Source organism: Ascaphus truei, chromosome 1 (genome assembly GCF_040206685.1).
Source record: "Ascaphus truei isolate aAscTru1 chromosome 1, aAscTru1.hap1, whole genome shotgun sequence".
In the NCBI taxonomy this organism is placed as follows: Eukaryota; Metazoa; Chordata; class Amphibia; order Anura; family Ascaphidae; genus Ascaphus; species Ascaphus truei.
The window spans coordinates 187,810,897-187,825,913 of record NC_134483.1 but is presented as its reverse complement, the minus strand read 5'-3'; the positions used below and the strand labels follow the sequence as shown (position 1 = coordinate 187,825,913).

The following is a 15,017-nucleotide window of genomic DNA, read 5'->3' as shown; positions in this document are numbered from 1 at the left end:
CCGTTAGTAACGCGGTGGTCTCGGGGTGGACCCCGAGACCCGCGTTATAACGGGGTTTAGCTGTATATATATATATATATATATATATATATATATATATATATATATATATATATATATATATAATTCTTCATATTCGTATTGTATTTTTAGTTTTTTAGACTACACACCACATTTTTTTATAAATTATAATCACCATGAGACCTCATTGGTCTCCTTCACATATTAGAGCACCTTCATATTTTTTTTTTTTACACTTTATTAAAATCACCCAATATATTTCCTAATTTAAGCTTGCATACTTTTTATATGAGTACTGTTGGAGTGTACGATTATATTTAAAGTCAAAAGAAAAATACAAATGTTCATTGCTTTAAACCACATATTACTAGCAGCATTTACCTTGGCATGGTGAGCAGTCTTTTTTTTTTTTAAACACAAATTGTAACTAAAGAACCTGTCTTTTGAACCAAAAAATATATATGAATTGTATATGTTATTGAACTGCAGGCTTTATGTAAGGTTTGATGTATAATTTTGAAATATGAAATAGTTAATGATAATGGATTTCAGACATGTACAGTATATACAGTACGTATAGGGAAGTACTTCAATACGAGACAGGATCGCGCAGCACTCAAATATTATACCAAGAGTCCCATAGACATTTGAAGTCCATTTATTATGGTACAGTAGACATGGTGTAAAACGTTTTGGGGAGAATCCTTAGTCAGATGTAATACATACAAGTGACCAATACATTGTGTAAGGGAACATTATATACAGAGAGTACCTGGTAAAAATCACCCCCTTCCTAATCTCGTCATCAGAAGACTAGCTGTTACATCCTTGATCTTTACTCTAAACAACCTGCTAAATTAGCTCTATAATTACGGATGATATTCTTAATTCTAATAGGGGGATACAAACACCATAGTGGCATATATATATATATATATATATATATATATATATATATATATATATATATATATATATATATATATATATATATATATATATATATATATATATATATATGCCACAGAGATATAGATTCACAGAATACTTTATAGTAGTAATTTATAACATGAATCAATAATGAAAAAGGTATAGTATATTACATTTGGAAACACACATATATTCACTAAATTGATAAAGTCTTATCTCAATTTCATTTGTATCCTAAGGAGGGGTCTGTTCACTGTATATACATGCCAGGACGTGGATCTAGTTTTTAGAGAGCAAACAGAATACCATCAGTAGTAATTAAGGCAAGTGTAGGTTCTATTCTGTCTGTGGTACTCAGAATCTTCCATACTCCAACCTCAATATTTATGAGCTTTTCTTACAGAACAATTCAAAATACTTTTTTGGATTATGACATGGTATCGTTTCTATGACACTGTTCTTTTCCGTGAAGCACATTGGTGAATTATTAAAATGGACACCATTTACTTTAACATGCTATGTCAACAAAAGGCCTTTCTCTCCTCTCTGCTCTCTTTACACCCTTGGACATTGTTGACAATCTTTGGAAGGTGATAGTTATTACTGAATTTTATGATAAATACTCGGATGTATCTTCATTTCCTATAAAAAAAAAAAAAAAAAAATCTGTTACATTTTTATTTGTAAATTAAAAATGTATTAGATACCTGTAAATGCAACTTTATCATTGATTATAGTGCTTTACTGAATATGGTGACATAGTCAATAACAGTATACAGTATATTGATGATTAAGCCAGTCATTTAATTTAAGTACGTTATGGATAGTGGAAAACAACCTATAGGAATACAATCTTTGGGCATCAAGTGATAGGAAACATCATAAACAATATATCAATGACCGAATTGTCTCTTATCGAACAAAACCTGGTGAATAACAAATTCTCCAGGAGCACATGCTCATTTAAAATTGATTACGGTATAATAGAACGATGCCATGTTTTACAGAAGTAAAATGTTCTGCCTGTTTTAAGCATGTAGCATTTACACCAAATATTTTTCTTTTATCTCTTCATCTTATATGTCACCATCTCATTTATTCATTTCTTATAGATGACCCGAATGGCATTAAAACAAATGGAACAAAGGTAAGTTTGAAAACCTCCAGTAAGTCTTCAAAAACCATACAAAACCTTCAGTTACTTGCAATCCAGTTTTCCTACAGAATAAAATAATTGAATGTTGTTGCTGTTATATTTACAAAACTCAAGATATGCTGTGGTGTAATTTGTTAGAATCAGTAAAAAAAACTAACATAGTTTGTGTTGGTCTCTCGGGGCCCTTTATTACGGTATTGTACACATAAATGGTTTACATTGGGATATTTTCATCTTTAGTCTCTGCTTTTGTAATGTAAAACGCACATCAAAGTTGGCTCAGTGAAACATCTGTGTTAAGCTGTTTGAAATAACTGTAAGGTTGAGGAGCAGCATGCTAAAATGCTGGTTACTGTCACTGTGTTCAGAGACAAGAGTAATTAGTTGAGCGTGAATGAACAGACTGTTTTTGAAAATGATCAATTATCAGATACTGAGGAGGAATAATAAGATGGAATAATCAACTGCAGCCATAGCAAATGCAAACAGCATCTGAGAGTCTTCTTTTCAAGAAGAACATGAGTTAACAGAGTATTATTCATTATTATTATCCTTTATTTGCAAAGAACCAACATATTGCACAGCAGAGTAATAGAAAAAAATGCAACACATTAACAACTTTTAATGGGTTCATTCAAAACAAATCATGTTTTATTCCACCAGAATCACTAAGGACACATAACTTGGTAAACAAGTGTAGCACTGCTTCCCCCCCCCACCCCCCTTCTCCTCTGGGAGATTTTGCCTATGCTACAGGTACGTGTGGTGCTGGTTACCTGTGGGGGGTCCAGGAGAGATGAGCTTCCGCGATGTTGTGAGGAACAGGCTTTAGGTGTTCCTCAGGTTATTTTCATTCGGTGACAGAGCCTCCAGTCATAGCAGAGCTGCAGCCAGTCTCTACCATGACAGTTCTTTTCTCCTATACTTCTGTCCAATAGACTGCGACGTAGCCAGAAGTATATAAAAGGGGTCTTTATTTGATGCAGCAACAGCAGATGGTATAACAGCGTTTGCATATAGTGGAGAATGTGTTTCAGGCCCTTTTATGGTGCTGGTCAGCAGATAATGTTGAGGCCTTGTGCTATGCACAGATCTTGGTTCCCCCAGCCCCAGAAGGGGCTGAGCTCCTCTCCCTTGCCCGGTGGGAAGGCACACTGACACTATAATTTGGTGCAGAAACTCTCGTGAGAATACAGAAGAAGATTCCTATTGGAGGATATACCAACACATGATGTCAGCAAGGAAGGAGATTTTAACAGAGCGCTGGCGCTGGATGATGAGGGACTGAATTGGACTAATTAGACTATTCATGACACCTGATTTGGGGCTATAAGAGGGTTGAGTTTGTGATTGTGCACATTATGCCATTTCTGCTTTTGAGAAAGGCCTGTGTGGCCGAAACGTTAAGTCTATTGGCAATAAATTAGTTTATTGAGCAAATCCGTGGAGCCCTGATTTTCTTCCCTTCGTTATACCCTGGATTGCTACAGAGAATCCTGAACCAGGATCACCGGTAGTTTTATCCCCTTTTTGCTGATTATAATAGTGTGCAGCAATTTATCATTTTACTATAATTTGGAAGGCATCCTCCCTAATGCTAAAGGGGAGGGCACAGGGTCTGCACCATGATTGGCTGCAACACAGACCCAATGTCATCACCTCTCCTGCCACTCAGGGAGGCTGCGTGAGGGGGGGTAAACCCCACCGGATAGCCTGTCACTGCCTGTAGCTATAGGACTTACGTGACAGGAGGGCAGAAAGATAGTCTTGACCAGCTATGGCTTTACTCTTCCCTAGGTGAAAATTCCCATGTCCTCACTGGGATCTAGTTTGGGCACCATCCAGTAACCTGAAGCTTGAAAAAAGAACAGGTTACCGCAGATGTATAACATAACCATATACAGTTACACAGACAATTACCCATATCATCCACTGGTTTACAGCGATGATGAATACTTAGCTATGCTTCCAACGGGAAGAAAAAGAAAACCATCACTTATAATATTTAGTTTCAGGCTTCTTTACTACCAGCCCATCATATAACTTGGTCCAGATGTGATTGTCAGGATCCGTGATCCGCGACGCACTCGGCTCACTCGTCACTTACCCCAAACCCGTGCCGCTCCTTCCGTCATCCATGACACTTCTCCTACTTCTCTTGGGAGCAGCCGCCATGCTAGGCGCGCGTATCCCGCGCGGAGGTTAATACTACTGTCTCCGGATCCGCTTCCAGACTTCGCCCACGCGGCAACGTCATCAGTGCGCAGCATGCACACGCGGCGCACGGTCAGCGCGCGCATGAGCCGCGTCATCTCTATGCTTCTGGAATCCTCCCCACACCTGTCTCCTGCACTGTATCCTCATATCACACTCACTCTCTCTGACGCGCCTCTTCCAGCCTGTTGCCTCATTGGCTCCTGTGTCCTATATATGCTCAGCCGGCCCACTGGCAAATCAGCTGAGCATAAACCTTCCTATATGCGGTGTTAACTGCTACCCTTTCCTCCACAGTCTTGCCTTATACTCTGGTTCCTAGTTCCTGTTTCTGACCTCGGCATTTCTTTTGGACTCCGCTCTTCTTATACCCTGGCTACCAACGACGATCCGCACCTCTCCAAACCTGCCTCGGCAAAGTACCACGACGATCCGCACCTCTCCAACCCCGACCTCAGCAAGTATCTCTGATAATCCATATCTCTCCAACCCCGACCCGGCTACCTCGACCTATCTACACTCCAGACGCGCCCACGCGGCTGTGGGTTGCTGTTGGTGTTGTATATCTATCCCCACCTCGGCCTCCCGGTCACGCCTTGTATGTGGTGAGCACTCCATTACAGTATGCTCAGCTCACACAAACATGGACCCCGCTGAGGTGGGGCGAGTCCTTAGCACGCACGCCAGCATGTTTTCTAAAATTGAAACATATTTAGAACATAACGACCGTCCCCGTAAAAAGAGGATGAATTTATGCTACATGGATCTTCTCACCTGCCACAAGTGAGCCTGGATCCAGAATAATTAAATTTTCTTTTTTTACTTAAAATTACTCAATTTTAGCCATGGCCTTGTTTTACCTTCACCCACAACGCTATTACTGCTGAGTAACGAGCACCCCTAGTGTTAACAGTTGAAACACTTTAGGTAATTGCCATTCTTGTAGCATAAAGCTGCAGGTTTCAGACCATTGGCGCAAATGTAGGACAAACATACAGTATCAGAAGGATCATGATCCACCGAAGCCTTAGATCTATGAATGTACCTTAATCCCAAATTCCAAACCATTGACCAACCGACTGGTTAGAAACCACACGTTTAATACAAATTATCATCACAATGTCTCACCAGCTACTGTAGATGGTTATGTTTTTCTTCTTCACCTGTGATTTATTTAAGGTTAAGATAGACTTCTAAGTACAAGAGAAAGAAGATGGGCACACGGATGAAGTGCAAAGGTCCTGTGGGACCATTTATTATATATACTAGAGACGGATACTAGATAATAGAGACAAGGAGCGCACAATGTTCAGGATAACCGAAAGTCCCTTCCTCGGGTGACAACATTGTTTTATTTTGTTACTCAAGAGTAAAGAAAAGTTCTAAGGTTATGCAGACGCGTTCTAATGTTTTTCAGGATGGCGTGCATGTATATAATTATATATTAGAGATAGAAAAATATTATTATATAATAAAAAAACAGAAACAACAACTATTTAGGGAACTGCTGTTCAATAACTGTGTGCAAATGTTGGCACATTTCTTGAATATAACTTTGGTCTTGCTGAGATTCATATGGATATATATATATATATATATATATATATATATATATATATATATATATATCAGAACAAAACAAAAATACAAAGGAGCGCCTACTATAAACAACCTGCCTAACTGTGAGTATGTATGCTACTGTGTTGATACAACCAATGGGGTGGCCAGGGGTGGTAATATAAAAAAGGATCCTATGTTATAAAGATATGTATGTAATAAAAAACTTTAATAAAAATGCTATATAAAAAATTGAAAAATACTAAAAATATAAAAATAAAAATAAAAAATATTGAATGATATTAACAACTTAGGTGAATACCAAAAAAAAAAAAAAGAACCTTAAAAAACATAGAGTCCCGTTCCAATAAAGTGCATCCAGGTAATGGCAGCCCGTTTGAAAGGGATCACAACTCCCTTGAAAATACCTATGAGAGAAAAAGAGAAAAAAAAAACAGGCGCACACCTAGTGCATTAAAGTAAAACAAACATTTTATGGAACATTAAAAAGACAAATGCCCACTCACAAATCAGAAGATAATAACGAGCATTTATGAGATTGGCCCTCATAAGCCACTGGCTTTAATATTATGATTATCACATTTAATTCACATAGTATATGTTTAGGGATCACCTTTAACATATTATATTTCACTCATTACACTACAATTTTTTTTTTTTTTTACTATACTACACTTTATTCACATACATAGTCCAATCAACACACATATTTCATCTTTCACATTCACTCCACTATATACATAATACACATATATACTACATATCGTTTTGTTATTTCTTCTATCCTTGTCAACAACAACTATTGCTGTTCCTCTGACTTCAACAACAATCCTTGGTATTCATTCTTTCTGCAATGAATAAAAACAGGTATATAATCGTATTTAAACCTAAAATGATTCATATGTTAATTATCAAGTGGGATACGGGGTGGTCTTGTATTCACTGTCACCTATATTCTCCAACTCTTGAGAGTTTTTTTAGAATTTCTTGATTTTTGAATTTAATATCACTAATTAAATAAATATATATTCTCCAAAATATATACTTTTCTTTATTTGTAGAACTCTAAAAGTTTTAAAAGCTTACTTTAAAATTTAATATTTCATTAAAATATATATTATTAACCCCCTCTGGACATCATAAGTGTTATTTTAAATCATTTATTATTTTTATTTTTAAATATCCTCTTAATATCATTTGATCATTTATTGAAATAAAATAATACTGCTATATTAATGAGCTATATTTCATCTTTTGCAAAAACAGTGGTGCTCTCATAAACCTTTCCATAGCAATCAATGCAATAAGGAAACACCATATCTATGGAAGGTTTGAAATCATGTAATTAATGATGCAATAGTTATCTTTCAATTATGTATGCAAATTAACCTGTCTATAAATACTGTGGGGTCACAACCAATGGGTATCCCCTGATGAAGTCATCCTTGATGACGAAACGCGTAGGGCGTGGCTGAGACGGAGGAGGCACTTTCCCACTGAACACAGTACATTGTGGATGCAGCATTGAGAGCGGCAAGCCATACAAGAAGGAGCTGGCAGATTTCCACTATCTCTGGTGGTACAACAGCAAGAACGAAGCAGACACAGTCCTTGTTTCCTGGAGGGATTTCCTGTTGCGGGACACACGCCGGGAGGACGTCATTTCCGGCGAAGGAGACTGCGCAACACGTGTGTAGGAGAAGACTCCATTGCTGATTGAGACGCTGCCAGTGGCTTATGAGGGCCAATCTCATAAATGCTCGTTATTATCTTCTGATTTGTGAGTGGGCATTTGTCTTTTTAATGTTCCATAAAATGTTTGTTTTACTTTAATGCACTAGGTGTGCGCCTGTTTTTTTTTCTCTTTTTCTCTCATATATATATATATGTATATATATATATATATATATATATGTATATATATATATATATATATATATATATGTATATATATATATATATATATATATATATAAAATGTAGATTCCTTACCAGGCAGACCAGGAGTCCAAGACCACGCAGCAAGAACCGAGACTGCACTCAGATTGATATCAAATATAAATGTATTGAAAAAAAAAGGCACATACAACCGACGTTTCGGTCCTGAAACAGGACCTTTCTCAAGGGAGTGCTTACCCTTATGTGACAAAAATCACCATTATATACCCACATACAACACCATTAGCAAACAGTGATAGGTTAACAACCTGCCCCTCCTCTCTGGATCAGCTGAAAGCAATTATACACAAAACGATCTAAATGACATCATTGCTATGCAATCTATAAGACCCGGAGTGTCTGTATGGGGGAACCCTTAAAGCAGAAGTCCGTGAGCATGCGCAGGTGTGCAATGTCAGGCGCGAGTGTAAATGTATAGACCCATGCGCCGAAATACAGCGTCTAGTATTGTCATAGCGATACCACAGAAGGGGGACCATCGCGCATATGTATACTAATATGCCTAAGCACGGAGCGTGAGAGAGCGACACCATTGCGCATGCTTACAGGGACGGAATATGAGCGTCTCACGTTGCCATGGCGATATAATACTGAGGCAGTCATTGCACATGTATGCACTGACAGTCTGAAACACGGAGCGCGAATGGAAGCCCATTGCGCATGCTGCAGGTATAGCATGTAAAAGCCAGAATAACTGGTAGAGTATGAACGCAGCTTAAACGCACAGCCTAAGGATAAACTGAAAACATTAATGAGCATGAGATAATGCATCCTGAGGGGGCACAATACAGTGTGAACACCAAAGTGCTGATTAAAGATAAAAAGCAAGAGATAAAAACCATGAGTGTGTAGGCAAGGAAGGGAAAGGAAAAAGGGGGGGGGGTTGAGAAGCAACATACAGGGGGACAAAAACAAAGGAAACTACAAAAGGATAATGGGAAAAGGGAAGGTAGGAAATGAGGGAAAGGAACCAGACAAATTAGAAAAAAATTAGAAAAAAGGGGGGAATAATAATAAACAATAAAGACCAATGGGTATACTGAGGGCCATGTCAAGGACAATGGCAGAAGTGTATAGGGGAGGCAAAAAAGGAGCGTATGTAAGATAAACTGATAAAGTTGAAATAATTAAATAAAGCAACTAAGTCTCAAGTCTTCGTTCAAGCCATAAGGTGACAATGTCCTCAGATCGTGAATGGCTTTGGCCTCCAACTGGAGCAGCAATCTGTCACGATCCCCACCACGTGTTGATAGGTTCACTTGTATAATCGGCATACATTTCAGCGATGAAAGGCCATGAGGGTTTTGTTTGAAATGTCTCGCCACTGGGAGGCTCCGTGTGGTATCGCTATGACGATACTAGACGCTGTATTTCGGCGCATGGGTCTATACATTTACACTCGCGCCTGACATTGCACACCTGCGCATGCTCACGGGCTTCTGCTTTAAGGGTTCCCCCATACAGACACTCCGGGTCTTATAGATTGCATAGCAATGATGTCATTTACTGTAGATCGTTTTGTGTATAATTGCTTTCAGCTGATCCAGAGAGGAGGGGCAGGTTGTTAACCTATCACTGTTTGCTAATGGTGTTGCATGTGGGTATATAATGGTGGTTTTTGTCACATAAGGGTAAGCACTCCCTTGAGAAAGGTCCTGTTTCAGGACCGAAACGTCGGTTGTATGTGCCTTTTTTTTCAATACATTTATATTTGATATCAATCTGAGTGCTGTCTCGGTTCTTGCTGCGTGGTCTTGGACTCCTGGTCTGCCTGGTAAGGAATCTACATTTTATTCAATATTATATGGGACAAGCACCGGCTTTCTACCTTTATTGCGAGTGACATCTGCCTTTGTACATATATAGTGCAGAATAAATGAGCTCTTCAGTATTAGGTGATACCTTTTTTATTGGACTAACAATTTATGTTATAGGACAAGCTTTCGAGAGTTATCCTCTCCTTCAGGTCAAGCAATACTGATATGTTAGACCTGAAGAAGAGAGGATAACTCTCGAAAGCTTGTCCTATGACATAAATTGTTAGTCCAATAAAAAAGGTATCACCTAATACTGAAGAACTCATTTATTCTTTACTATCGCAACTGGACTAACACAGCTATTTTCTGCTTTATATATATATATATATATATATATATATATATACCCATATATACTGTACATACATACAGTAGAGTACATGTAAATATATATATATATATATATATATATATAAATATTGAACAATTGTTATTAGAAATACAGGTCTAATATATTGTAGTAATACATTGTTAACTTTTATTTCAGGAAAAGGGGGCTTATTTTGAACATATCATCTGCTTTTGGGAGTTTTCCTTGTCCATTGTATGCCATCTATTCCGCTTCCAAAGTAAGTCTGTTGTAACTAATCGGAACCTTTTCCACAGAATTGCTGAACTCTATAAAACTTTTTTAATGAAACCCAAATATATATATATATATATATATATATATATATATACACATACATTTTTATAATACCTACTGACCTGATGCAAACAACAGTACCAGACTAATCCCCAGTTAAATAAGACTCTGTTTTTACATGCGCAGCAGGGAGACTGAGAAATAACCTTCATACAATAGATTTACTAAATGGTCCTCATTAAGCAGACCACTGATTGCTATTGCAAAGTCCCGAAGTTGGACCAGTCCTCGGTTAGTTTCCCTGAGGATTTCAGCCCAAAGGCCTAGGTCCTCAGGGACATTGATGCCTTCCTCCGTTAGGATTCAGGACATCCGTCTCTTCCTCCCTCTTGTCAACCGGCCCGCAAGGTAGTTCACGTCAGGTAGTTTTCCATCTTTTGAGGGATGGTGACTAGCCCGTGGGTTGTGCCGGAGCACTCCAGCCCTAATAGGCCGGTATTAAGAATAACATCCCTCCATAGCCAAAAGGCGCAGGAGAGATGAGGACCTGGGGCTATCCTACCCCTCGACAAGCCAGAGGACCAATGCGTGCCACAGACCACGCTACTTAAGCCCCAGGTAGGATAGGTACTGCATTGGTCATAGCCATATAGCCGAGAGGCAAATTCTTGATCTTAGCCAAAAGGCCGAGAAACCACCCACACTGTTTTGACCTTAATGGGTCTTGACAAAAACCCTCCACAGCAAAGCATATAGCAAATTGAAATATTACTGTATGCTCATTTGCATGTCTTAGACAGGTCTGCAACCCCGCCTTCCACCATTATCACCCAGCACACAGGACTTCCACTGCAGCAAGGGATTCTGGGCTCAAAGCTGTGACCATGCAGCAAGCATAAGCCTATAGGGAACCATGTTTATGATTTTGAAGCAAAGGGTGGCACTGTGTGCTCATTTGCATGTAATTTCCAAGAATTCCTTGCTGCAGTGGAAGTGCTGTGTGCTTGGTGATAATGGTGAAAGGGTGGGTTGCAGACCTGCCTAGGACATGCAAATGAGCATACTGTAATATTTGCATTTGCTATATGCTTTTTGTCACTTTTTTTTACCCACCATAACTTAACTAAGTATATATATATTTCTACCTGCTATTTCTATTTTGCATGGGCAAAGAAATTGGGTGAATGCATGTAATTATTTAACACACACACACACGCACACACACAGATTTTATGCACTTGCTATTTAGCACATGCATAACCAAATACATGTAATGTATAGTACTGTATACCTCGTATGATATCATATCTTTATTTTTGTTACATGAAGTACAAGGATAGATTGCTTTCCATTCCATTATCATGTTTGCCATGTTTATGTACTGTATTTGGATATTGCCCTTCAATATACTGTAATGTTCGCGGCTGGATCTTTATTGTATAATCCACACAGATCTGGTTCAAAAACTGTTTTTTGTTGAACTCATACCCACAGCTCTTAGTATTGACTCACATACTACTGCAGGACTGTTCAAGCAGTTCTCTGGTAATAAAAGGGCCAAAAGCTTATTATAATGTAATTTTAGATGCATTTAAAAGCATTTAAAAACATGAACAGTACAGTAAAAACAATTGCAAGCACATATATATTTACATTACCTTCAATTATAAGTGAGTTTTAGTGTGAAAAGTTGCACATTGTGCTGGTTAATCTCATACTAGTTGCTTGGGCAGCTGAGAGTCCAAAGGACAGATCAAGGACCACCAGTTTAGGAGCCCTGTCCTGCTAAATACAGGAAAAACAACCTCTGCCATCTAGTGGCAGAATACTATATAACACAGTATGTACGTAACTTGGTGTCATGGTAAAACTAGCAGTGTATCTTCAAAGGTTAACGCAGGGACTTAACGTCACATTAGTTGGGTCATACATAAACTTGGTGTTTCTCTCATTCACATTTTCAAATAAGGGTCTGCATGGGTCGACACAACAGTTAAGTAACATAACGTTATTTCTCAGCGTTACTTCCCTCTACTCTCTTTGTAAACTTGAGTTTGTTACCTATTTCAATGATCTGAGTAACACTAAGACATACTTAACCCCATCACTGCCAAGTCATTTTACTCATGTATGGCCAAGTGAATATTAAGCTTGAGCAATTAAATGTATAAACAATGATTTGACTTTTAGTTTTGTGGCAACGTTTATTTAGTACCCATACACTGTTTTATTTTATTTTTATAACGAGTTACCCTTTAATTAGATGTTGGTACCAAATGTATATTAGGGCAGGTGACTTTAGCAATCTCATTAACATGCAAAAAATATTGAGATTTTGTTTGATTTTTTTGCAAAGTAGTATGTAATATGGCTATGTAAATTTTGTCTGAATGGGCCATATTACACACATTATAATCTCACCATTTTGTCTACTTAAAGAAAATATAACATCCAATACATTAAATTTATATCCAGTTAATGTTTTTATGAGAAAAGGGGTGGGTCCCAAATTAGCATTACACAGATTTTTCTGCACTGCTACTTACTCATATAATTACAGTAACTAAGCAATGATGCTCCCGGCACAACATATATTTTCTGAAAGTAGACAACCACAGGGTCAATTTAAACTGTCATACAAAGGCTGATTTTAAAATGGCCCCTTCCTTTCACAGATTAAATAATAAACATAAGATTTTTCCACTCCAGTATAATGTGCACTTTGACTCCTCCTCCCCCCTATGGGAGAGGTTTATTCTTACAAATATGGGGATATCATAAATTAGGGAGGGCACTACCATTGTTAATCAAAAGTAATCTCATATTTGTAACAATAAATATGTACCATTGGGATCAAGTGAAATAGAAGTGTTCACAAACTATGTAAATGCAAATGTATATGCAACGTGTGTACGTGTGTACGTGTGTACGTGTGTACGTGTGTACGTGTGTGTGTGTGTCAAATATAGCTAAGAGTAAAACAATGGGGCTACACTCCCTCTAAAATTAACCCCCCCCTCCCTTGCTCCTCTGACTGGCGGGGTGAAAACAGCTAATAGGGGGTCCCTACTTGTACTGATGATCTGTGCGGAAGTAAACCCTGCTGTGCTCCTGTAGTAGTGGGCTGCATGCTGTCCTGGGGCCTCCTCTCCTCTATGTCCGAGTAATGACATAATCACAGAGGCGTCCAGGGAAGACAGCATAACCCCCTGCTGAGAAGCAAACGCAGGTGCGTGAAGCCCAGGTCGCTCCCTGCTGCAGGGAAGTGGGGGAAGCAGGATGACATTTATAAAAGTTCCTAGGACCGTGCATTTGCAAGATTTGAAATGTTTAGACACGTCCTCAGGGCAGTGAGGGGGTTAACGTGACATTATTAGAAGATAACACAAGGTTATGTTGCAATAACGTAACATTACGCCAATGCTAAGGAGATATAGAATGGCCATTGCTTTTGTACATAATTAGCTTTGTGGATATGCGTTTACCTCAGGAAAAATATTGAGTTATCGTTTTCTGTGCATGCACAAGACACCATCCAGAAGTAACTCCATTTAAGAGGTATACAGTATTGCTACAAAGGCTGAAACATTCTCAGAAATGCTCAGTGAAAGGCATAACTACAGTATATTGAATATTGATGATGCAGAAGTCATATCTTGTTAGTATAAAAATGTATATATTGTCAGATTATGTCTGAGTAAAACTACTTTATACTGTGTAGCAGTGTGTGCTTAAGTGTTTCATGTTTTTACTTTACCACTATAGGCTTTTGTTACTACATTTTCCAAAGCACTTCAAGCTGAGTATAAATCAAAAGGAATCATCATACAGGTAACGCCTTCTCAGTATTGATTGATTGACTTTTTAATTTTAAGGCACACCAGTCATATTTCACTAGTGTTATAGGATATGGGACTAAATAGAGAGTACAAATGTCTATACTTTAACATCGCATTTTTAGTTCACTTTTATTGTGAACTTGCTTAGCACAACAATCTATTGTGAGGTCACAGAACTGTGATTTAAGTAAATCAATATATTTCTACATTCAATTTAACACTGAAGGGATAATATTAATGTTATCTTCAAACAAGAGAATATGAAGATAATGTTATTGATCACTGACTTACTATAAAAAAAATATATATATTTGCTTGTATCCCAAGTTGTGACAATAGTAAAAATTTCCTCAACCCAATACAAGGTTAAGCAAGCTCTCTTTCATGTATTCTGGGGTAAAACTGGACATTCACAACTGAAAGACGCTGTATGAAATGTTTCATTCTTTCCCCTTGTACTATATAACGCTAACAATAGCTACCTCATTCAACTTCTGGGAACAAACCAAACCATGTCATACAGATGCAGCGGCCGTTGTCAGACCATTTCTCGAATTGGTTTTCAAGATCTCCCCAAGATCTTTTCAACATTTGCCGCGACAGACTAATGGCCCATCGGATTAACACAGCATGTGTCCCTGCTGTGTTAATCATACTGGGGTCTACCTGTCTGTAAGAGACACGCAGTAAGAGATAGGCTGAATCAGTCACTCTACCTGCGCGCCTCTATTATTATTATATTGATTGAGGAGGGAGGATTTATATAACATACATATTATAGTATGATTTATTCAGTTCTACATCTTTCATGTCCTTTTTTCCCTCTCTTTTGTGATTGACATAAATGACACCAGCAAAGATAATACTGAAAAGTCCTTCAATATAATCATTGATATAGCCGTCTTAGCCACCAATGT

General features: G+C 38.0%; 1 protein-coding gene across 3 annotated transcripts in view; it reads left to right on the top strand.

Annotated features, from left to right (window-relative positions):
* HSD17B3 (hydroxysteroid 17-beta dehydrogenase 3) overlaps positions 1–15,017 on the top strand; it is a 119,740-nt gene that overhangs the window by 97,348 nt on the left and 7,375 nt on the right. For all 3 annotated transcript variants that reach the window (XM_075599165.1, XM_075599168.1, XM_075599160.1), the window contains 3 exons: positions 2,064–2,098; positions 10,163–10,244; positions 14,027–14,092. In XM_075599165.1, coding sequence (XP_075455280.1) covers positions 2,064–2,098; positions 10,163–10,244; positions 14,027–14,092 — 183 coding nt within the window. The remainder of the gene's footprint in view (positions 1–2,063; positions 2,099–10,162; positions 10,245–14,026; positions 14,093–15,017) is intronic.